The 25,540-nt window shown below is 38.5% G+C and overlaps 3 protein-coding genes across 6 annotated transcripts in view; 1 reads left to right on the plus strand and 2 right to left on the minus strand.

Moving 5' to 3' along the window:
* The window catches only part of spega (striated muscle enriched protein kinase a), a 52,180-nt gene extending 47,532 nt beyond the window's left edge, over positions 1-4,648 (minus strand). Inside the window, 2 exon segments of the mRNA XM_026262765.1 lie at positions 3,595-4,087; positions 4,360-4,648. Of these exon segments, the coding sequence (XP_026118550.1) occupies positions 3,595-3,952 (358 nt within the window). The 5' untranslated portion in view covers positions 3,953-4,087; positions 4,360-4,648.
* A 2,371-nt stretch (positions 4,649-7,019) lies between these two features.
* inha (inhibin subunit alpha) lies at positions 7,020-17,274 on the plus strand. 3 transcript variants are annotated; one of them, XM_026262782.1, is made up of 3 exons: positions 7,020-7,177; positions 15,006-15,234; positions 16,125-17,274. In XM_026262782.1, exons 1-3 carry the CDS (start codon positions 7,160-7,162, stop codon positions 16,856-16,858), a joined length of 981 nt encoding a protein of 326 aa, XP_026118567.1. In that variant the 5' UTR covers positions 7,020-7,159; the 3' UTR covers positions 16,859-17,274. The 3 variants fall into 3 exon arrangements, with proteins under 3 accessions (XP_026118567.1, XP_026118561.1, XP_026118575.1); XM_026262790.1 differs by lacking the exon at positions 7,020-7,177 and adding an exon at positions 12,518-14,813; XM_026262776.1 differs by lacking the exon at positions 7,020-7,177 and having other exon boundaries at positions 12,517-15,234.
* A 2,527-nt stretch (positions 17,275-19,801) lies between these two features.
* gjc4a.1 (gap junction protein gamma 4a.1) lies at positions 19,802-24,197 on the minus strand. 2 transcript variants are annotated; one of them, XM_026262807.1, is made up of 3 exons: positions 24,053-24,197; positions 21,394-22,558; positions 19,802-20,605 (listed from the first exon to the last, which is right to left on the minus strand). In XM_026262807.1, exons 2-3 carry the CDS (start codon positions 22,535-22,537, stop codon positions 20,592-20,594), a joined length of 1,158 nt encoding a protein of 385 aa, XP_026118592.1. In that variant the 5' UTR covers positions 22,538-22,558; positions 24,053-24,197; the 3' UTR covers positions 19,802-20,591. The 2 variants fall into 2 exon arrangements, with proteins under 2 accessions (XP_026118592.1, XP_026118583.1); XM_026262798.1 differs by having other exon boundaries at positions 19,803-20,605; positions 21,394-22,563.
* Between the last annotated feature and the right edge of the window lie 1,343 nt (positions 24,198-25,540).

A 25,540-nucleotide genomic window follows, 5' to 3' on the forward strand; every position in this document is an offset into this window, starting at 1 on the left:
CAGATGCTTGTGAAGCAGTGTGGGGGCAGAGCTGCTTGAGGGTGGCAAGCTGAGGTTAAAAGCTGCGAGGGCTGCTAGCTGCTCGAAGCAGGCGGAGAGCAGGGAGAAGTGGCAAATCTGCTGTGCAGATAGGCAAGCTGGTCAGTGGTGATCTTGGCTGCTTGATCGGCTTCAGGTCTTGGATCCTGCGAAGAGATATCAGTCGTCGCTGAAGGAGAATGAATCAGTTTTCCTGGGTGAGATGGCTTCTTATATAGCGCTTTTCCCCGCCCCTTTTGGCGTGCTCGGGTTCTATTGAACTCCACACACCAATGGTCATGCAGTTTGACTGTGCGATTGAAAAATTTGAGAAAAATGACTTTTCCCTGTAGCGTTTTAGCCTAAACAGCTTACAACGCAGTACAAGTCTAGTACTGAAAGGGAACTTAAGCAGTCTGCTGTTCACTGGTCGTATTCGGCAGTTTTTAAAATAATCTCCGTCCACACTAGCATTTTCAAAAATTTCCTAGCCTAACAAATTGCCTTTCCTAATAATGTGCTAACGATGAATGCGGCTAAAGTAAACAGTCTCTCTGAGAGCGGGCTCGGAAGAGAGGGGTGGGGTCAGCAGAGCTCATTAACATTTAAAGGAAATGCTACAAAACCGCTTTGACAGGGTAAAAACAACATTTTTTTACACCATTGTTGAGAAATTTTAACCAAACTATGTTACAGCCTTTTAATAAAGACCCTAAAGAATCATATCAACTTGTGGGAAATGGGCATCCGATGACGCCTAATAATAATAGTCTATTTTTTTGTATTTTCAAAATACAAAATACTGTATTTGTATGTAACACTTTTTTTATTTTATTTTTTTGCAAGCAGTATTTTGTATTTGTATTTAAATACATTTTTCCATGCAATATTTTGTTTTTTATTTTAAATACATTTTCATGTATTTATGCCCATGTCATCTTACTCTCACCTTGCATGACGTGTGACCAAAACTCAAAAAGTACTTTGGTGTTATATGTTAGGGCAAACTTAAAAAAACTGCCAAGTCCTGCTTTGTTGGGCTGTGACAAACTAAAAAAAAGGATGAGCTCTTTGATAAGTCTCATCGTAACTTCCTGTTTAAACTAAATATATCTGCACATTGAAGAAAACTGATCTTGTCACATCAATTAATGTAAACTTTATTATTTAGTTACTGTTCTGTGGATATTCCACTGACTTATAGAATCCTGGAAATGACAGAGGGAGATGCAAGGATGAAGTTATCAAATTAAATGTCACAAGCAGAATTTGGGATCAAGTAGGGAAGCAGACTGTGACTTATACATCGGTCTTGTGTGTCCCACTGACCACTTAAACCATACAACCAAAAAAAAAAAAAAAAGTGTAAAATATGCCAGAACCATGCTTTATCCCATAATTGTGTGAGAGAACCAGTTTGCGAGCTTGAACAACACACTTTGGTTTTACAAACCTAATCAGAGCAAACCCCTGATATATAGTATCTGAATTGGTTCTGCCACAGATAAAGAACTGAATTCAGAATATTGTACAAACTTAACTTACCTTGTTCTTTCTCCTTCCTGGGACCAACGTTTCCCCTCCTCACATTAGTCTGAGGATTCCTCTGATCAGACAACTTTTGACTTATCATGGCTTCCAGTATGATACTCTCATTATCCCCAGACCACAACAATGTAGCTTATATTTTTTCAATAAAAGTGGGTAAATTTCGCCCTTTTGTCTGTGTATGTTTCTCTTACTAAACTCAGAACTCACTGATGTTGGGAGAGTCCAGTGGTCTATTTTGAGTGGTATAATAAACCCTGAGAGGACCTCTCTCACACTCTGCCTTTCACTAATACCATCAGATTACCATGAAGGCATATTCATTTTTTGGCACAGCTATAAAGCATAGCTTGTCGCTCTTTCTGTAAAATTCACAACAAAATTATGGGTGGGAATTTTTATAATCATACGATTATCCTATTTCTCCAGCCTACATGTGTGCTTCTCCAGCTACTTCAAGACATTCTTTGATCTCCTTTATTAGTTGTCATATAAAGTCAATATTTATTTTATTAGTCCAGCCATGAACTTATCTACGGTGATATTCATTTAGCTACATTTCATTCACTAAATGGGAAATACATTTCTGAGTGGATCAATAATGCTTTGTAATTCCTTAACTCTTGTTCGGATTTGTTATCATTGTGGGTCTAAATAAAAAATACAGGCATCAGTCCAACACAGCCACATCTATAATTGAGAATGATGTGTGGCAGAGTAACAGTAAATCTGTAACTGGAGCTCTGGCACATTCCAGGCTGTAAATACCCAGAGATAGATGGAGAGAGAGAGACAGTGGGGAGAAGAGAACAAGATGAGATACCCAGTGCCTAAAAGAGAAAGAGTGAGAGGTGCTGAGTGTTCTGACAGCTGATGACCCTGCATAGTCATAGCCATAGACTGTGTTGTAGTTGGTGTGGCTCTTGTGTATTTTAGATTCAGAACAGCAATAACTCACAGAAGTGTGACTTGAAATGTATAAACTGTACCCCCATTACTCAAAAAGAGTGAAATAAGCCTTTCTGGTGTAACAATTTTATGTCCTAGACATTATCTTTATTTTATATTTTGATTATAATTTATAAATTAAATGAATATAATTTTATATATAACATAAACAAACAATGAGCAGTATATTTTTTCAATGTATTTAATATTTTTTAATGTTATCATGTATATAATAATAAAATTATTCCTAGCTCCTAATGTTGGGGTAATGTGAAGTAAGCAGCAATCATATGATTTGTTCATGCTTTTGTTATACACTGATTTTCTGTCATGGTCTATGGACCCCCTGAATTAGCTTTGGCCAGCCTCTGGCCATACCTTGTATAAAACTCTAGCTCCGCCATTGTTAGGGATGCAACAGCTTATCACTGGAGCAATACCCTTAAAGGGATGATTCAACCAAAAATGTCATTATTTACTCACCTCCATGCCGTTCCAAACCCGTAAGACCTTCGTTCATCTTTGGAACACAAATTAAGGTATTTTGATGAAATCTAAGAGCTTACTGACCCTTTTGCAATGCAAGAACAAGTTAATTTGTGTTACGAAGATAAATGAAGGTCTTATAGTTTTGGAATACCATGTGGTGATTTTTCATTTTTGGATTATGGATTATCCCTTTGAAAGGTCATCTTTGTATCTTATTTACAGGTTTATATCAGTACCTTAATGGTAAATGTTGCTATTTTAAGGTGCCAACATGCATAATTTAGATAAAGTAGATAAGATACAATGTTTTCCATTTAGGGGTACAGATATAAGCTGTTGTACTCTTAAAGGTACTTTTTTCTGATAGTGTATATTCAGAAACATTGAAAGAAATAATGCCATGCTGTACTGTAGATCATACCAAGAGAGTCAAGAAGGGACAACCCCTCCCCCATCACATCAGGGGAAATGTATCTTTCATTAACATTCAGACCACATAGTCAAGCTGGATCCAGCAGACTTGGGTAATCTTTTTTTCTTCTGCAAGATTTTGCATTTACTCTCAGGCACCTGCTATACAGTGCAGCTTACCTTCTCCAAGGTCCAGCACAGCAAGGACAGCACTGGTTCTAGATTCACCCAGGTGATTAACGGCCACACAGGTGTAGAGGCCTCCATCAGTTTGCTTGCAATCTCGTATCCACAATCCGGCATAATCCTCATGATCATTTATCAAAGGGTCGTCATTATGGTACCAGTGCAGTGTGGGTATTGGGTTGCCTCCCACAGATACCCTCAGACGGACATCACATCCTGCTGCAACAGCAGCCCACTTCAGCTTTCGGAGGAACACAGGTGGCGCTTCAACTGGGCACTGCTCCATCGATGTTTCTTGGTTCGGGGAAAATATGGAGCTAGAGTTCCTCTTCACAAGCTCAACTTTTTTCATTGTGATTATTTTATTGAGCAACACTGTTAAACTTAATCTTTTGCACTGAGACAAATCCTTTGGTGGCCACTGACTTCTTGTGATATTATCTTTCCCAGTTTGTTATAGGCTGACATGATAAAACTAGTCTGTAATCTGCAAAAATAATTAAAAGCAATGTTATTTTGAAATTTAGCAATTATTAAACATATTTAATTGCTGACTGTCTGATCAGAAACTTATATAAACAAATATAAAATTATAATGTGCACATAACATTAAAATACATCTAGATTTTAATTTCATGTACACTAGAATATGGAATGGTATACTTCAAAGGCAAATTAAGCCCTGTCATACCTCCTTGTACCAAAATCCAATTAACAGTAAAAAAAAAAAAAAATAATAATAATAATATACATACATACATACATAAGAAAGAGAGATGTTAACCCCAACATGATGCCTCTGAATACCTTCATTAACTGCAGCTTAATCTTTTAGCCATCTCAGGATCATGTAGTATTAGTCCAGTACCAGGGTCTGTTTATTCAAGAGAGGGTAATAGAGTGTTCCTTTCCTCTTTTGGATTTTGACCCTCTCTCCCAGCAATCTACCAGCACGTCACACGGCCCCTTGCTGACTAGATGGTAGTGTAGCTCAAGTCATTTAAAGATCTAACACATTCCATTCTCTCTTCTACCCCCCTTTATCTTTCCTTCCATGCCCTTTATACTACACTGACTGTCTGTAGAGGTGACAGGTGACTACTACCAGCTTTAAAGAGACAGCTGGAGAAAGGATATAGCTGGACATTCGCAAAGCTTCCTGTTATGCTTTAATTGTGAGATTTGAGTGTTTAATACGGTTATAAGATTTACTCCATAAATGTATTTGTTTTGAGAAAGAACCCCCAAAAAAGTATTATGTCTCATTTCAGACTTCTTGAATCCATAATTAATAAAACATCTACTGTAAGATAATTCACTTTTATTTATTGCTTCCTAAATTTAACTTGATCAGAATACATGATTAATTTTCAGTGGCAATCATTTGAGAAAAAAATACTTTTGCATGCATGATGGGGTAGATACAGCATCTATCAGCACGGTCTAACTGTTGACACTGATGTGAGATTTAGTTCATCTACTTATGCTTCTGATGTTTTTGGGAAGTGCAGCCCTATTTGAACACTGTGAGCCATGTGTCAGCAGCAAACGCCGTCTGTGATTGATTGGTTCTGTCTTTCAGCATGACTGTGTTCCGATGAGCAGAAGAAATAGTTCTATCCAAAACAATTATTTGCTAATATCGTCTATTTTTCCACTTAGAAGCTTTTTATGCACTGAAGTTCTTGATAAATAAAATAAAGTTAATTGTTAAAAATGCACTTCATTTTTCATCATCAATATTTTTATGTGAGGATCCCGAAGGATTCACGAGGGCGTACATCTGAACACTGCAGGTATGACCGACATATACTGTACTGACTGTGTCTCTTTCTACAAACATAGTAGACCTTCATATAAAGACACAAGTGGCAAAATGGACTACTATGAAGCATGCAGACATAAAGGCTATTGTGATCAAAGTCCTAGGAAGTTACGGGACTGTGGACTCTCTGGATCGTTCTTGTTGTTCCGACTGTGGTCAGGTCAACAGGTCTTTTGGACAGCTTCTCACCAAAGCGACAGAGTCATTGTTCCCCAAGTCCTGAACATGTGCGTTTCCAGTTGCCTTTACATGTTCCTCAGAGCCAGGGAAATTACTGGTAGTAACAATGAGGGCCAATAGCCAACTGCTGCTGACACCAGGCCCATTGGTAACTTGGTTGAACATCATGTAACTTTAGACACTGCTCAGTTCATGACATAAAATGTATCACTTGTAATTGAGGACAAAGTAGTTAATGTGGTTGTTGATACTGGTGCTTATGAATAAAGATTTCAGAAAGTCTACTGCTTTACGTAAAAGACCTTTGGTTTTCATACCTCTGACACTACCTGGTGTAACAGATATGCAGATCATCGATTCATGGGTTAAATTCAGGCATAAAAAATTGAAACCCATTTTGCACTAATTGCCTGGCCTGGCGCCAGCCTGGCTGGACTTAAATTAATTTACGATGCCCGGGGGAGCCTCAAAGGAGACACTAAACCAACCACATTCCAACATACACAAAAAGAAACCTTTCGTAAAGTTCCTTACTTTTGTAAGTCCTTATTAATATGTATTTTAAATATGTTTATGGATTGCATAAAATGGTTAATTCTTGTTATGTGAAGAGTATAAGTTGCTAGCTTATACTTTAGGAAATGTCTCTCCTCACTTCAACTTTCTCAAAGAGAGCCATGTTCCTGCAACCCCCACCCCTGCAGGTCGTAAAACTTTACGACCACACAGGACAGGAAACCTAATCCTTACAAAAGAATGGTAAAATGTACTCAAATGTAGTCTTAATGTGTATGTTATTGATTTTGCGGTGCATTAGAAATTTCCCATATAAATTGGGACTATCTGCAGTGTTATCATGTGTTAATCAAATCTTTAAATATGTGTAATTCTGCATTTGAATGTAACTTCATGTTTTGATCATTTATATATTATGTATAGTATTGTTCTAATCGTCATGCTCTGACAGACCCATTTATCTAGAGCAAAGTAATGAAAAATGTATGTAATCTGAATTACAAACTTGCTAGAATAATCCCTGGAATTTGGACAAGCCCTAGATCTCCAGGGGGTTGTCTCCACAGAGACAAAGGAACTTTTCCCTCCGCTTCAGATCGTGGACTTTCATTGGCTGTTTACGTGAAAAAGGGGCGTGAACCATTTCAAGCCATAAGAACGACCGAACAAGGTCCGCCCTCCTCTTCTTCTCCTTCTCCGTTCTCGGACACACTGCTCTCCTGTGCGACCAACGTTGCTTCCGCGCGGCCTTAGGCCGCGCTCATAGCGCAAACCCCCTCAGCACAGGGGCTGAGAGAAAAAGCCATTTTAATGGCTCCTTTGGAAGCTTTCGTTTTTGTTGTTTCTTTTCTTTTCTTTACTAAGTTTATTCAACTATTCGCCTCTCCACGCAAGGAAGACGAATTCTGGAACATTGTTTGTTGAACCTTTCAAATACCGCGCGAGGACAGAACAAAAGACCACGTGCTCCAGCGTGCGCCGGTCTCCAGCACGCGCACGCCGGTTTCAAAAGATCCAGCGCGCCCCGATATCCAGCTCATGCACATTGGACACTTTGCAAGTATCACTTTCTCTATGGAGAGTTAAATGCTGCTTTAAATTATTGCTGTGATCTGATCGTTGTTGGCTTCCAAAAGTTACTGACTATGATTTCCATACCTGAGCTCCTTATGTGATCTCATTCTATTTTCTCTCTCTCTCTCTCTCTCTCTCTCTCTCTCTCTCTCTCTTTTATTTGGATTCAGTTATGTCTTGTAAAGCTTACTGTTTGTATTGTCGTACACATTTTTACTCTGTGTGATTTGTAGTTTGACGTATTACTAGTTTAATTATTAAAAACCCATATACTGACGATTGGCTTGGACTCCACCCCACTCACATTATGAGTCACTGAGATGTCTGATCTATAGCTACAAGCTTTAAATTTAGAAACTAAATTTATCATAAGGATAGGATAATGTTTTCATGGCCAGAGAATATTTTTCCTTGAATTATAAGGCGTGATAACCTTATTGAAAATTGATAGGTCAACAGTGGTTTGCTGGACATACCACTGTTTGATTTGCAGTAATTTACAGTAAGAGATCACAATAATTGATATGAAGAATGTAATATTGACATATTAATTAGTAAGTTACAGTGCCCTGTGATTATTTATTGGTATAGGCAATTGAGCTATTTTTCATAATCAATCAAATTTAATGTAACTGTCATCTGAGATATAAATTAATCATATTCCTGATTAATTATTCTAATTCCCTATATATCATTTGAGTTAATTATTCTGTAAAACTCATTGTTGTTACACTGGTGACACTTTAGATTTAGTCGGTACTTTGTCAGCTAATGTCACTCTGGGAAAACGTACAGTGTCACTCTCACATACATTTCAAGTGATCAGAAATTACTCATAAGCTGTTGTACTTGTGTATTGCCTTAGGTTTACCTGGGGCAATACACAAGTACAACTGATCATTCCTGACATTCTCATTCAGGATGATTTACATTACCCCTGTGCTGGACACTACAGCACTGAATGCACACTCAAATGAGCTCAAAGTTTGTGTTTTTAGCCAGGATGGAGAACTGCCAGTATTCTGAGTCACATGAAGCTTTTGAGTCTCGGAAAAAGCCTGTTCCTCAGCGTAAGGCGCCTCTCTAGTCAATTAGTGTTGTGTGAGACCTTTTCAGTTTGTATGTACTGATATCACTGAATTGCCAGTCACAGAATGCAGAATGTGTCAGAGATTTGCAGGACCTTTGCAAGAGAGCTACACCATACCATCCTCGTGGTAATTGAATGGTAGAACGGTTCAATAGAACTTTAAAGGTTCAGTTAGCCAAAGTTATCTTTCATAGTGATGGTGAATGGGACCAGTATTTATCTGCAGTATTTTGATTAGCACTGGTTACTCCCCATTATTTTCAACACAGGGACAGTTTGCTGTGGACATCCTACAGACTTGCAGTTCAATTCTAGTCAATCGCATTGAAACTGTGTTCCAAGAAGTACTTAACACTGGTGATGATCAGAGACTCAAGCGTGATTACTACTTTAATAGATATGAAAAATTCAGACCTTTCAAAGTTGGTGATCTAGTGTGGATGAATTATCCAACCACACAAAGAAAGAAACTTGATCCTAAATGGAAGGACCATATCGAGTGGTTACAGTGGACATAAATGGTCCCACATAGTAAATGTCTTCTGGCCCAGATCCGGGGCAAACAAGCACTTTTCCCTCGGCACAAGTGCCACAAAGAATGACGGCCTTGAAGTGGCCCAGAACTGGATTAAAGACAAGGGCCACACATGGGCCATAACTGGCCCTAATCTCAGCCAGTTAATACCCCCTTAACTGGCCCTAAACTGGGCCAAAACTGTCATGATTCTGCCCTCACATCCTTGATTTCTCTCTAGTCTTGAGGCAGGATCATGACAGACCCGTGTTTTGTGTGCAAGCACATGGCCTTGTCTTTGGGCCATGTGCTTGTGTTGTCTCGTTTCCTGGCCCTGCCCCCTTGTTATCCTTGTTCTGTCATTATTGCTTTACCTGTGTCACCTGTTATGTTCTCATTAGTCTCCCTATTTCATTCCCCTTGTGTTTGCTGTCTAATGCGGTTCATTGTTACACTTTGAAGAAACGTTGTGAGACATGTGATTGGTTTTCTGTAGTGAGAGTTCCTGAGTGAAGAGTCTTTTGTTTATTGTTTGGTTCTAGTCTTGTTAAGTTATTTGTCTTTGCCCTAGTCATTGTTTTCTCCCTCGTGGGTTTTGTTTTCCTCTTTTGTCACTAATAAACCCTGTGTGTAGTGCATTCTGTCTGCCCCTGAGTTCATCCCCAAACCCCCACGTGACAGAATGAACCGCCGAAGAAAGAACGAAGAAATGTCCTCTGAACTTCAGCAACAACTGGAGTCCCAAAAGCAATGCTGGTTGTCATCCCCCACTGACAAGAGGAGGGTCACCCTTCCATTCTCGTCCCAGTGTGAGTGGATTCTGGGGAACTATGAGAGTTTCTCCCGGGGGGAGCCGCAAGTTTCCCCCTCGAGATCTCCACCTTCTGCCAAGCTGCCAGTGATCTCGGAGGGTCGTGTCCTGGCCGTTGCAACACTGGGGGATCAGGCTCTTCCCTCCCCGAATCCCGAGGCACATTCCACACCAATCAGTCTCTGCAAGAAACGAGGGAGAAGGTTCTCGTGGGAGTCTGCTTCGAAATCCTCTGCATCAGAGTCTACCCTGCCTGAGACTGAACTTCCCCAACCAGTCTCAGATCCGACTACTGCCTCTGCACCGCAGCCAAGGAGAAAGAGGAAGAAGGGTTCTTTCAATCCTCCGTCCCTGTCTCCCCCTGAGTCTGTGATGCCTCTCCAACCCGCCGCTGTAACTGAGAGTGCTGTTCCTGAGCATGCTGCTTTAAGTACGGTTCCAGAGGTTCCTGCAGAGGAGGCTGTTCCGAAGACTGCGGTGTAAGATGTTGTTCCTGAGATTACCTCAGTAAAGGAGGATTCTGAACCAGCAACAGAGAGAACTGTGTCTGAGTCAGCAGTTGTGACTGCCGAGGAGAGAGCCACGGCCGACTCTTCTGCTGAAGCAGTGTTGCAGTCTGTTTCGGATCGTCAAGAGATGCCGGTTGTCATTGCTGCCAAGACCCTGTCAGAATATTTGTCACACCTAGTCAAGATCCTAGAAGTCCCTGCCAGACCTTTCTTGTCCCCAGACCCCGTTCCTAGAGATGCAGTGAGCGCTGTTCCCGAGTCAGCTGCAGTGAGCGCTGTTCCCGAGTCAGCTGCAGTGAGCGCTGTTCCCGAACCAGCTGCAGTGAGCGCTGTTCCCGAACCAGCTGTAGTGAGCGCTGTTCCCGAACCAGCTGTAGTGAGCTCCTTTCCAGAGCCAGCTGCTGTCAACACCGCTGCAGAATCAGAGATGAGTGTGGATTCGGATGGAAGCTCTGATTCCAGGTCGGTAACTGTGAATCCCGGACTATTTCCCTCTTCTCATTTGCTTGCTGCACCCCCTGTCATGGTCCAACCCTGCACTGTTTCTCCCAAGATCACTTCCCACTCTACGCCACCCAGACCTGCCCGGACACCTCGTCATCAGCCTTCGTCCCGTCAACCTAAGACTTCTGCCCCACCCATCCACCCTGGATGTCCACCCATGAACTTTGTTGTTCTGCCTCCTCCCCTTCCTTGTTAGTTTTTTTCTGATTTGTCACCCAAACCCTGTCGTGGTGTTTTCGTGTTTACCTTTACTGTTATTTGTCATGTTTTGTTGGTTAGTGTCTGTATCTCAGTCAGTCATGTCCCGCGTTTGATGTCCCCTTGAAGAGCGTCTGGAATCCGCTCCTTAAGGGAGGGGTACTGTCATGATTCTGCCCTCATGTCCTTGATTTCTCTCTAGTCTTGAGGCAGGATCATGACAGACCTGTGTTTTGTGTGCAAGCACATGGCCTTGTCTTTGGGCCATGTGCTTGTGTTGTCTTGTTTCCTGGCCCGCACCCTTGTTATACTTGTTCTGTCATTATTGCTTTACCTGTGTCACCTGTTATGTTCTCATTAGTCTCCCTATTTCATTCCCCTTGTGTTTGCTGTCTAGTGCGGTTCATTGTTACACTTTGAAGAAACGTTGTGAGACCTGTGATTGGTTTTCTGTAGTGAGAGTTCCTGAGTGAAGAGTCTCTTGTTTATTGTTTGGTTCTAGTCCTGTTAAGTTATTTGTCTTTGCCCTAGTCATTGTTTTCCCCCTCGTGGGTTTTGTTTTCCCCTTTTGTCACTAATAAACCCTGTGTGTAGTGCATTCTGTCTGTGTTTGAGTTCATCCAGGACTGAGTTCATCCCCAAACCCCCACGTGACAAAAACAGGTTTAATTGTTGGAGTCAATTCTCAGCCTTAAGTAAACCAGAATCCCCAAAATGAGCCAAACCTCAGCCTTATATAGCCCAGACAGCAAGCAGTTTTGGGCCAGATGTGGGCTGAATCTGGGGCGAAACTGATTGCTGTCTGGGAATACAGAATCGTAATATTTTATATTATTGCATTGTGTATTACTATCGCCATTATTCATTTTGTGACATGCTTTGGTCCCAGACAGCAACATAGTGTTGGCCCAGATCTGGCCCACATCTGGCCTTTGTGAAATCCATGCGGTTTGTGTAGACACAAACTATGCCATCAAAGTGCATTATACTGAATAGAAAATCAGACTTAAAACCCACAAATCATGTAACTGTGCAATTAAAAAAATATATTGCATTGATTTTTCTATTTATTTTTATAAAGAACCAATCAACCAATAAAGAGTGAGTGTATAAAGTATACAGTCTATAAGAGATGTAACAGATAGACACATGTAACTTAATCATAACAATTTATTACAGATGTGTCACAGAGCAATACCACAGTAGTCCAAATGACGCTGCATTTCAGTTGCAGTCCTCTCTGGCAGAATATAATAGTAGAGCGAGGAGCAGGGCATAATTTAATTGTTAAAATACTATCCCGATCCACTCTGTCAAGGCGTGCATTTTTCATTCAAAATACACATCCCCGGAAACGGCATGTCGCAATCTAAGACGAAACTGATGAGAGCAAATGAGCGTTCGATATCGCTGCCATAAAACTTGTTGTAAAACTTCTTAAAGGCAGATTTTTTTAATTGTTACTATAGCTACAGAGGAAGGAGATACATATGTTTGATGATGAATAGTTTGAATTTGGATCTGTACCTCACACCAAGCATCACATGGATACAGAGGATTTAAATAAAAAATAAGATACTGTTATGGTAATTTTATTTAATTTATTTAATCTATTTAATCTTCATTTAATATATTCATAAACACTGACACGTGCGAGTTGAGTGGCTTTGAGGACGAGGGTGTCGGGGTGCAGGCTAAGAGGTTAATACTTGTGCATGACAGCATACTAATAAAAATTATGTGTTCCACCAACAATCGGCCCTCATGTTGTTTGCCATGATCCACACCGTGCCATGATTGCCACACATGGCCCAGCTCTGGCTGAAAGGGTACATGCCATTGCCAACAGGAGGCCAGCAGTGTCAGCTTGAGGCCACATTTGGGCCAAGTCCGTTTGCTATGTGGGGTGTAATTTATACAATACTGAACTTGAGAAATGTACATGCAGAACCCAAGGTTGTTCACTATGAATGTTTGAAGCCTTACAAGTTACATTTGTTGTAGAGAATAGGGCCCAGTACTTCCCTCTGTTCCTCATGTACGTAGACCTTCAGGTCACATGTCACGAGTTTCACATTCTGTGCAGTAGCCACTACAGTTGGTTGAACAGGCCTCATCATTAGTTGGGGAGCACATGGATACAAACTATTTGATATTGCCTGTTGGTATGTTATGTTATGTTTCCTCTAGAGTTTGGGACATTAAAGAAAAAAAGTGAGATTTATTTTTTCTCTGTGTATCTGAAATGAGAACATAAGAAATGAAAACCATGACCTGTTGGTCTTAAAGAAAAAGTACAGACAAGTATAAATACGACTTCTACACTTTGTGGTACAAATATGAAACTCATCCCCACTGCTCTGAAACATACCAGATACTTTGTAACCAACCAACACCATTGTTTTTGTGTGTGTGTAGACACTGAATGAATGTTGCCTGATTCATTGGTTAAAGATAGCAAGGTCTAGCACATGATATGATTACAAAACAGTGTAGTATCATAGTGGAATGGAACATGGGCCTTATGTTGTGTTGAAACATAATAAATACATAAATAAATATATAAAATTATGTAAATGTACTTTTATTCCAACAACAACAAAAAAAAGATCAGTATGAGTTTTTCTTCTATCCAGTTTCACATAAAGTTCAAATCATACAAATTAAGGCTACTATATAACATTTCATACATTATGCAGACTTCAAAACTGATCTTTTCCTGTAAAAATAAAATAAATAATAATAATAATAATAATAATGCTAAGCCATTTGCAAACTACACTACCAACTTGTAGGTTTAGCCCACCTGCTGGAACAGTGCGGAAAGCTTAGACATCTTCTACATGTATCCTGTTATTATTATGATGCATATTATGTTATTTTGACTGTTTAAAAGTAGAAAAAAATCCATATGTACTGCATCCATTAGTACAATGGTCTAAATCTAAACCAGACACGTGACTAACAAAAATAAGGTGTCAAAGTGTTCGCCAAAGACAAAAATAAATAAATAAAATATTTGCTAAAATTAGCTCAGAGAAACCATTATATATTTGCTATATTTAATATCAATCACAAGATCTGATCTTCACCATTTATATATTCTGGTGGTGTATCTGAAGTGGCAAGTGGCAGAACTGATCTTCTATATTTAAGAATAGGCCTGCCAAGACACTGGCAAAGCACAAGACAGAAACATTTGCACATCCAAGGTCAAACATTTGATAATGTATTATCTTGTTTGTTCTTGTCAAGCTCACATTTTATACTGTGGGAAAGCAGGTGTCATAGTATCCAAACTGTCAGAAGAATCGTACAGAGGACAAAGAATAAGATTCAGCCAATATAAAGAGTCCAATATAAAGAGTTTTGATGCGAGGCAACAATACAATTATCAAGAATATATAGTCATTACAGCCAATACGGAGCCACTATCCAGACACAAAATAATATAGTTGAAATGTAAAAACCTTGTTTTATTGATTGATTGGCATGTATTTTTTTTTTCTTTCTTTTTTTTTTATGTTTCACATTAATAAGCAAGTCATACAAAAAAATTTAGTAATGGAACATGGAACAACATGACCGTGAGTTAATGATGACAGAGTAAATGATGACAGAATTGCAATAACATCACATTCACATAATAAATAATATGGGCCTCTGAATTTAAGATAAGTTAGACACTTGAAGCAGGCTGGAGGAATAAAAGCATGATCAGCTTTTGTGTAAATCTGCTTTCTGACTATTTAAAAATCCTTCTGTTATATTGTGTCAATTCCCTTCAAGGACAAGGGAATGGGGGAAGAAACCGACTCAAAGGATTGTAATCTCAAAAGCTGTTTTGTCCTGTCTACACTTTGATAGCAGGAACCCAAACAATGGTTGCCATTTGTTGGAGTGTAACAAAAAACAATCACAGACTCTTTCTACCAGACGGATCTGCAAGAGAGAGTTTGATTTCAGCTCTCTCATGAAACAGCGAATCAAAAGTGTGAACTTTAAGAACTTGCTGTACATATCTTTGAAAACCTTCTATACAAATCATTTTTTGTTTTTGAGCCTGCAGTTTTCAGTCTCTGATTTTAACCTTAGTTTTGAGGATGTTTACCCTGACCAGCTCTTTGCCTTCATTTGCTTGTGCACTGATGTTGTGGGCTTTGTTGTCACCTCCTGTGGTCCAGGCCTGCCAAGGAGATGAATTACCGCGTGACATGGTGCTTGGCTGGCTGAAAAGACGGATCCTTGACGGTTTGGGGATGGATGAGCCTCCTCTGCCAGTGCTTCATCTGCCAACACAGCAAGCAGTGAACAAAGTTGTGCATCACGTAGCTTCGCGAATGACAAGGGAGACAAGAGTGGAAAGAAGACACCATCAGGAGACCTCACAGGTCATTCTGTTCCCAAGCTCAGGTGAGCTTGTCTCATGTCCAGTATTTATATGAAAAACATTAATGTCTAACATTATGATAGTTGGTAGGATTCTTGGCTACTTGTATGATTATGTGTAGTCATAATATTTTTGAAGTGGAATTCATACATACAATAGCTTTAATACACTTACTGTAATATACATATTCTAAAAGCATGTTTTCAATTCCTGACCGTCTGTGAATTGATTTGGGTGGAGGTGATGGTAGTAGTTTGGCATAATTATTGATTATTGTTATTTCTTTCAGCTTAGCTACTTATAAATATTTGAAAGTTGTGTGAGACAACACAGAAAAGAGGTAAAAACAGCTACCCTGCTTATTGATACGGGTGGTGCAAACAACATTAAGGAATATGTAGAACAAAATATGTTAAAATGGTGGATAATTTGACATTTTTGTGACAGGACAAGGTTAGATTGTAAAATATCATCTAATGCGACTCTCCAAAAACCTAATGATATTTATGAATATATATATATATATATATATATATATATATATATATATATAGTCAACGTGTATACTTAAGTTTTAAATGTGGGAGGGAAATATGGTATTACTTCTGATAGTGACAGTGACGCCACATGGCATTTTTCATTATTGAAAATTGTATAAAAGTTTTTCAAAACCATATGACACCAACATTAAATAAAAAATACACTTCTAAGAATTTGCTGTCTTAAACTAGATTTTTTAAAAATATATTATTTATTTAATTATTTCTTTATTTATCATGGAAATTTGTCATTGACCCACTTAAGGCTGAAATCAGAATCAATTTTTTTTTTTTTTTTTTTTTACAAAGATGCTATTTTGACTAGTGAACATAGTTTCAAATGCTGTACATTCTGACTTTTTATTAACTTTCAGAGTCTACATGCAAGGACACCCTTGATAACTCATCTGAGGCTGCATCTGGTTACTTTACTTACTACTTTCAGCCCTCTCTGGACAGCCAGGACTCCATCATCACTTCTGCCCACTTCTGGTTCTATGCTGGAGAGGCCATAGCGTCTAGTAACATTTCAGCGCCCCTTTTCATTCTCACCCCTTACCATGAGCTGCTCCAAGCATCTGTAAGTCCAGTCAAACGCTCCACTGATGGCTGGACCACCTATAAGTTAGATCTCCATCTCCACATTGCCATGGCTATAGGCCCTTTCATGTTGCAGGTCCGTTGCCCATCCTGCAGTTGCTATGATTCAGAAGATAAAACACCCTTTTTGCACCTTCACACCCGTTCAAGTGGCCCCGACCGCTCTCGCAGAGCACCCAAAATTCCATGGTCACCAGCTGCTATCGAAAAGCTCAGGAGACCTGCTTCTGATGACACTGATTGCAAAAGAGAACAGATAGAAATCTCCTTTGAGGACCTTGGCTGGGATAACTGGATTGTACATCCTAAAGCCTTCACCTTCTACTACTGCCATGGCAACTGCTCTAGTGCTGAGCGCACTACTACCCTTCTTGGCATCAACCAGTGCTGTGCTCCTGTTCCTGAGAGCATGAAGTCTCTCCGTTTCACCACCACCTCAGATGGGGGATACTCATTCAAGTACGAGACCCTGCCTAACATCATACCAGAAGAGTGCAACTGCATCTAACACTCTGCCGTGGCTGAGTTTAAGATTATCTGTAAAGTGCATGTTTTTTTTTTTTTTTAACAAAAATCTGCCATTTTAAATAAATGATCAAAGCAAATAATGTGTGCATTAAATCTGTGTGAAAGATATATTCTATGATTGTAAATGTAACTTTATCAAATGCTTAACTTCAGTATCATTACAATTTTGTTAATGCACAAACAGCAGTTTTCTGAAAAACCTTGCTCAGTAATGTTTATCAAACATACACAACAGTTAATTTCATGTAAGACAATTTGTACTAAATTAAACAGCCATTTACAGAAAAGGCATCTTAACCTTGTCTACTAAGTTCTTTAAAAATAATAATGCTAAAATATTTAAATTGCACATTACCCAGATACTGTATCTATGACAATAAAGAACAAATGTTTGAAAAATGGACCCATCATTATTATGTAATATTTATCCACTTTTACTCTTTTAACTTTTTTTTTTTTTTTTTTATCTAGGTCATCATTCAAATGTGTTACTGATTAATAATGAATCTCAAAATTATGTTAAAAAATTTGTTAAATGCTGGTGATTATTTAGCAGAAACTTACTTTAATACACACTGAAAAATTAATGATTAGCCCCAAAAGGCATGTTGGGTTTGCACAGGGACATTGTGAAAAGGAATATCTGTACTATGATTTAAACACAGGAATTTTGGCTTTTCAGTCCAGATCAGAATTTTCTTTTTTTTATTTATTTATTATTATTTTTTTTTTTCTTCAGTTCTATCAAACCCTTTATAAGAAAAAATGCTGAGGGTAAGAAACAAAGGAAATATTTTTTCTTTCTTTCCTTTTTTAAGAGGCATCAAACAGAGTTGTAGTGCACTGATGCACCCATGGGTGCACTGATGCACCCATGGATTTAGATTTTTGTCTAATATCAACATGACAACCACTGTAAGACGGAATCCAATAAATACAGGTATTAACAGGAATTTCTAGGACCCAGCCCTGGAGTAATTTATTCATTTAGTAAAGGAGGTCATAAAAAACAAATATTAATCAAACAATAACAGTCTTCATTTAATATGAGTCTACATTTCACACATATTTGTCAAAGTGCTATTCTTTTGTTAAGATGTAAACTTTGTAATTCATCTCTAAACCAACAACATGTATGTTAGACCCTAGTCCATCTAAGCTCCTAAAAGAGGTGCTTCTAGAAGTCATAGATCCTCTTCTGACCATTATTAATTCCTCATTGTCAGTAGGATATGTCCCCAAAAACCTTCAAACTGGCTGTTATTAAGCCTCTCATCAAAAAACCACAACTTGACCCCAAAGAACTAGTTAATTATAGACCGATGTCGAATCTCCCTTTTCTGTCCAAGATACTAGAAAAGGTAGTATCCTCATAATTATATTCCTTCTTTGAGAAATATGGTATCTGTGAGGATTTACAGTCAGGATTTAGACCGTATCATAGTACTGAGACTGCTCTCCTTAGAGTTACGAATGACCTGCTCTTATCATCTGATCATGGTTGTATCTCTCTATTAGTGCTATTGGATCTAAGTGCTGCGTTTGACACTATTGACCACAACATTCTTTTGCAAAGACTAGAACACTTTGTTGGCATTAATGGAAGTGCATTAGCATGGTTTAAATTGTACTTATATGACCGCCATCAATTCGTAGCAGTGAATGAAGATGTATCATATCGATCACTAGTGCAGTATGGAGTACCTCAAGGCTCAGTACTAGGGCCGTTACTCTTCACGCTTTACATGTTACCCTTGGGAGATATCATCAGGAAACATGGTGTTAGCTTTCACTGTTATGCTGATGATAGTCAGCTCTATATTTCTTCATGGCCAGGCGAAACACACCAATTTGAAAAACTAATGGAATGCATAGTCGATATAAAAACAATGGCAAGTAATTTCTTACTGCTAAATTCCGAAAAAAAAAACTGAGGTGTTAATGGTATAGTTTTAAAAATACTGCTTGTTACTTATAAAGCGCTGAATGGATTTGCACCTCAGTATTTGAATGAGCTCTTGTTACTTTATAATCCTCAACGTCCGCTGCATTCTCAAAACTCAGGCAATTTGATAATACCTAGAATATCAAAATCAACTGCGGGCAGCAGATCCATTTCCTATTTGCCGCCTAAACTCTGGAATAACCTGCCTAACATTGTTCGGGAGGGAGACACACTCTTTCAGTTTAAATCTACATTAAAGACCCGTCTCTTTAACCTGTCTTACACATAACACACTAAAGTGCTTTCTAATATCCAAATCCGTTAAACGATTTTTAGGCTGCATTAATTAGGTAAATCGGAATCGGGAACACTTCCCATAACACCTAATGTACTTGCTACATCATTAGAAGAATGGCATCTACGCTAACATAAGATCCAGTCTGTATCCAGATCAGAGGTTCACTGCAGTCACCTGGATCCAGTATGTATCCAGACCAGATGGTGGATCAGCACCTAGAGAGGACTTCTACAGCCCTGAAAGACAGCGGACACCAGGACAACTAGAGCCCCAGATACAGATCCCCTGTAAAGAACTCGTCTCAGATGACCACAGAGACAAAACCACAGGAAATAGATTCTTCTGCACAATCTGACTTTGTTGCAGCCTCGTATTGAACTGCTGGTTTCGTCTGGTCAGAGGAGAAATAGCCCCCCAACTGAGCTTGGTTTCTCCCAAGGTTTTTTCTCCATTCTGTCACTGATGGAGTTTTGGTTCCTTGCCGCTGTCGCCTCTGGCTTGCTTAGTTGGGGACACTCCATTTACAGCTATATCATTGACTTGATAGCAAATGATTGCACAGACACTATTTAAAATAAACTGAGATGATGAAATCACTGAATTTAATGATGAACTGCCTTTAACGGTCATTTCCCATAAATCCCATGTAAACCACAGGTATTTTGCATATGAAGTAATGCAATAGTATGTTGCATAAATTATTTATTTTTTTAACAGTAATACAAAGCATGACACCTAATAATAAACAATTCAGTTTTCCAGGTTCTTATATATATAGTAAATGTGGTAAGATGCACATGTATTGCCATAACTTTATTCAAAATTTCTAAATACAAAATCCTCAAAATGCATATCAACAAGACAAACAGACATTTATTGTGCCCTTGTTACGGTTCGAAAAATGTCTTCCCACAACCAACGATATTTACATACAGGAAAATGTTCCAAAAATATTAGACCACACAGGACTTTACTCCAATCAAAAAGCAACATTACAAAACACTTCTGTTTTTTTCCAGACAAAGACAAATACAGCTTTCATTTCATTGTAGTAATCTGAACAGGATGATCTGTGAACTTTGGCTAAAGGCTTCAATCAATACTGATTTGCTAAAACTGATAACAATGAACAGTATTCATAAATATCTTCACCAACACAGGGAAATGGTCTTTGTTCTCATGCTGTTGTTAAAATACACTATAAACAAATATAATTTCTTGGTAAAGAAAGGTACAGTAATGTGGATTATAAGAGCTGGTGTTTCTCTAGTCTTTAAACTTTGGCAGCTATGGTTTTAATACTGTTAGTAATACTTCTTCTGATATGCATTTAGAGGAGCACACAAAATCATGTCAATAATATCCCAGCCTTGAGTTAGAGTATTCAATGCAAGATGAACCGGAAATCTTGTCAACAACTGCCCACCAAAAATAACATCACAGCCAGGTGTTGGAAAGCTGTTAGTCTCTTCAAGCATGACCCTCTTTAAAAACAGAAAAGGAAAAAGTATATATATATTATTAAATATAAAAAAATAAATTGTGCACAAAAATCACATTAAAAGATAGCAATTTCCTGTACAACGAGCTGCACTTCAGATCTGACTGGAATTAATGCTTTATATCTTATGAACAGAAGAGTTTAAATATAACTTATTCACCAGCCAATTTTGCTATTTTTTATTTTTTTTTACTTCCATCCATAACGAAAATAAACCCAAAGCATATTTAAATTTATCATAAAATTACATATTTATTATTATTATTATTATTATTATTATTATTACCATTCATTATACTGTATCCTACCAGCCTTAACATTTTCTGTGACTTCCATTATAAAACAGTTGCGGTAGTGAATTGTCTTGCAAAGTCTGGAGGCTCTGATAATGCAACGTGATAGGCTAAATGTGTGGACACATTAGCAATATTTCAGCAAATACTATTATGGGGAAAAAAAAGATCCACTGTCAATTTCAAACAAAAAATCTTTCTGTTAATCTATTTTAAGTTTTACATTTTCGTAAAATCTAACAAGAGTAAAATCTACGTGGTGAACTTTTTTTGCCCTGGCGAAAAATTCCAATTGAAATGACTGGATTTTGCCAACAAAATTTGGCAGAGCAATGGTAAATGTGACCACACTTTTCCTTAATGAGTTAATAGCGTTACCCCCATGATGGTCGATTTCCATCCACTTTTGGTGGGAGTTAATTTCCAATACGTACTTACATACAACATAATGTCAAAAAAGGTGTAGCCCAAAACAAACCTTTTTCCTTGGAGCTGACATAGCCCTCCTGAGCTAGGTTGAGCCGGTTTTGCTCAACAGCAATGCTGTTAGAGTCTGGACCACTGCTGCGTGAAGCCCCAACATCCTCATGGTGGTAGGCCTGGTCCAGATGTCGCATTTTCAGGTGTCTTTGTAGACCAGTGTTGGCATCACCCAATGACTCCCGTCCCGACTCTCCCGCGAATTCAGCCTTAAGCTTGCCAGTGGAGTCCTTTTTCAGGACAGCCTGATATCCCGGGGGTGCACTGGCAAGGCGGTGACAGATAGTGGATGTGGATGACCTGTGTACGGGGAGCCTCCGAGTCGATCGACTACGAAGAGTGTCCCTCACACCACTAATTCCCAGATGAAGGATTTCCAGCACAGTCAGCGCCAGGCAGAGTATACTGACGACATACATGATGACCAAGAAGATGGTCTTTTCAGTTGGACGTGAGACAAAGCAGTCCACAGTGTGTGGGCATGGGCTTCGGGTGCAAATGTACGATGGCGCAACTTCAAAACCATACAAAACATACTGCCCAAAAAGGAAGGCTACCTCAAAGGCAATGCGAGAGATCAACTGCAGCACATACACCTTCATGAGACCATCTCTCTTGATGCGACGACGACCGTCATGCTTCGCAGACTTAGTATCGGATGCAGGGGCAGACTTGGCTGCAGCTGCCACTTTACTATCCTTTTCAGAGGGCTCAATCTCCTCCAAGATCATGGGAACTTCATCATCCATTTCGTAAGCCTGGTCATAGTCACGGCTCACACCTCGATGAACCATAGACATCAGTTTGCGCTTGCGTGGTCGGTATTCGTCATCAGCCATTCGAGCGATTTTGTGCATGGCAAAGCCCAGGTACATAATGGACGGAGTGGTGATCATAATGATTTGAAAAACCCAGAATCGGACATGTGATAGAGGGGCAAATGCATCATAGCATACATTTTCACAACCGGGTTGTGCAGTATTGCATACAAACTTGCTCTGTTCATCTTGATAGATGGTCTCACCGCCTACCACTGTCAGAACGATTCGGAAGATAATAAGGAGTGTCAGCCAGATCTTTCCCACAAATGTGGAATGGTTGGAGATCTCATCAAGCAAGCGTGTTAAGAAGCTCCAACTCATGTTGCCACCAACACAAGAGACCTGATCTTCAGAAGATAGAGAGAGAGAGAAAAAAAAAAAAAAAAACGGTTATTGGGATTATAGAGGCATTGAATGTGGAACACACAACTTTAAAATTAAAAACAGTTCAAGTAGTCTCTCTTTGAGAATAAACACAGAAACCAATGCATGTCATTAATTGCATTTGTTTAATGCTGTAACACACTTATATTATTATTTGATATCGCAAGTGCTTCATTCTGTTCTGATGATGAATGCTGGAGCTCCAGCAGATGTCTGTTAAAGAACTATAGCTTCTGTTTATCAGCATACAGCAGTGAACCTCTTAATGGAAATCATTATCAGCCCAATGGGTTAATGACAGACAGTAGGTGCCCAATATGACAAAAGTCTGATACAAAACATTTACTCTTGACAAAGCAAAAACAAACAAAAAAACTCTAGTTTAAAACATGCCACATTAGAAAAGCACTTGTATTTATAATAATAATAATAAAAAATCGTTTAAGAAAAATATTTAACAATTCAAAAGGTGTAAATAAAATAAAACAAAATTCTTTCTTTCATTCTTTTGTTTTTTATTATTATTAGGACAATAACTCAAAAAAAATCAGAAAATGATTCAATTCATATTTGGTACGTCCTTTAATGGAAATTTACTGAGTAGCTGCATGCCAACATCAGCAACCCCACCTGTGAGCTGGAGCTTCAAATATAAGGACAAGTCACAGCAAGTCACTACCTGACATAAACCAAGACTGATGATGTTCTTTGGTCAAGAGAAAGCTAGGAGGAGTTGTGAAAAGTCATGTGTGTACTCAGAGAATTGACATTCCATCTCCACTACTGAAACAGTAAAGCTACGAAGTGTTGATTGTATAGTCACGTGTTAGCACAATACAGTGATCATTTAATATCAAATAACAAATAATAACATATAAAGAGTTCTCTTAGCTTGTGCTACAGAAGACAGGCCACAGAAGACAAATGCTTGTAGAAACACAACAGTGCATACTTGGCCACATTCTCTGAACTGAGTGTCCCTCATCATCCCACAAAATAAATACAACATGACACACACAATGCAAATAACATCCATACAACATAACACCCCTATAGTTGAAGCTGAGCAGAATGATCGTTGATTGGAGTCAGACTATTCAAACTTCTAAAAGTGAGTGATGTTTTTGAACAAGACCTTTACGGTACAAACACACATACCAGAGTTAAAGTATAGATTATTATAGCCTATAATAATAATTATTATTATTACTATTTAAATTAGCTCGACAGGTTTTAAGTTAAATGTGACAATCGATTTATTAATCGATATGATAAAGTTTCTTAGCCATACTGAGCTCATTAAACTTTCTTTTTTAAAAGAAAGAAATAAGTTTTTAAGTTTTATACGCGACAACTTTGTATCGACGATAACTAAAAGTCGCTCACGTTGCTCCGGTAAATGCGCAGCAGCAGTACACCTTAAACAGGTAAGAAACAAAAACATTCACATACCTTCGTCTAAAAGATGATTAGTGCTCCGGTGCTCAGCTGTTGACAATACTTATATGTTTGACCAAACCTCCCACACTAGCGTGTCACCTGTTTTACAATTTACTTCCAACCCCTTGTTTCCACGTTGATACACTGTTTGGAAGCCAAACCACGTGAGCCTTCCATCCTTAGCATCGTTTTCACCTCTTCTACACCCACACACAAGGCCTTTAATCTTGAAACCTGAGCTCAGTCGTTTCCCGTCCAAAAAAAAATTAATATATATATATATATATATATTAAAGAAAAAAATAAAAACATTCCATTCAGTAAATATTTCCCCATAAAAGCAAAGTTCATTTATAATGAAATATATCAACTAATTATAGATTTTAATAGGTTGCATATCTCCAGATGTCTGTCTTAGTACGTCTTAGAGAGTTTTTTCCAGTCTATAACCTAAAAAACGTTTGTACTGATGAAGATTATTTTTTTCTAGTTAAAAAATACACTTTTAATTCTACTTCCTTTAATTCAAATTGTAATTATATACAGTATCATGTTTGCTTCCTTCAAATTAAATTAAAATTCAGGAATTGAATTGGAGCAGGCATTCTCAGTTCCTTGTCACATATCAGCATCCAAGAAAAGCAATCTCCAAATGTAACAGGGCTAAGCTGCAACTTAATGTAAGCCATAATGTTAAAGATTTTTCCTCTTTCATTTCACTTAAATATTTCAGATATTTAATTCCTATTCCCTCACGGACACAAAATATTGCTTAAAGGGACACTAAGTAGGAATTACTCCGATCTAGTGGTGAAATTGTATTATGCATTCAAACTAGTGATGGCCGATTCGTGAACGAATCGTTCAATTTAACCGGTTCTTCTTAGTGAACCGGTTGAACCAGTTCACCAAATCGAACTGAATCGTTTGAAACGGTTCACGTCTCCAATAAGCATAAATCCACAAATTACTTAAGCTGTTAACTTTTTTAACGTGACTGATACTCCCTCTGAGTCAGAATAAACCAATATCCCGGGGTAATCCATTTACTCAAACAGTACACTGAATGAAATGCTGTGAAGACCGAACTGAAGATGAACACTGAGCCGAGCCAGATAATGAACAAACACGCCCACTGCTGGAGCAGTTCTCGTTCTCGAGTCAAGAACCGGTTGCTTCGGTTTTCGGATCACCAGTACACTCAACCGAGAATCGTTTCTGTCGGACGCGTCCGATTTGAGAACCGATGAGCTGATTCTCGTTCTCGAGTCAAGAACCGGTTGCTTCGGTTTTCGGATCACCAGTACACTCAACCGAGAATCGTTTCTGTCGGACGCGTCCGAATTGAGAACCGATGAACTGATGATACTGCGCATGCGTGTAATTTTGTAAGTATTTTGTTAAACATCGGAAAGTGTGATAAAATAACTATATTTTATTTTGATTTTTTTTTATTATTATTTTTTTTAGATTAATGTTTCCAATCTGTATATTGTATAT

This window comes from Carassius auratus, chromosome 6, assembly GCF_003368295.1.
Source record: "Carassius auratus strain Wakin chromosome 6, ASM336829v1, whole genome shotgun sequence".
Lineage (NCBI taxonomy): Eukaryota > Metazoa > Chordata > Actinopteri > Cypriniformes > Cyprinidae > Carassius > Carassius auratus.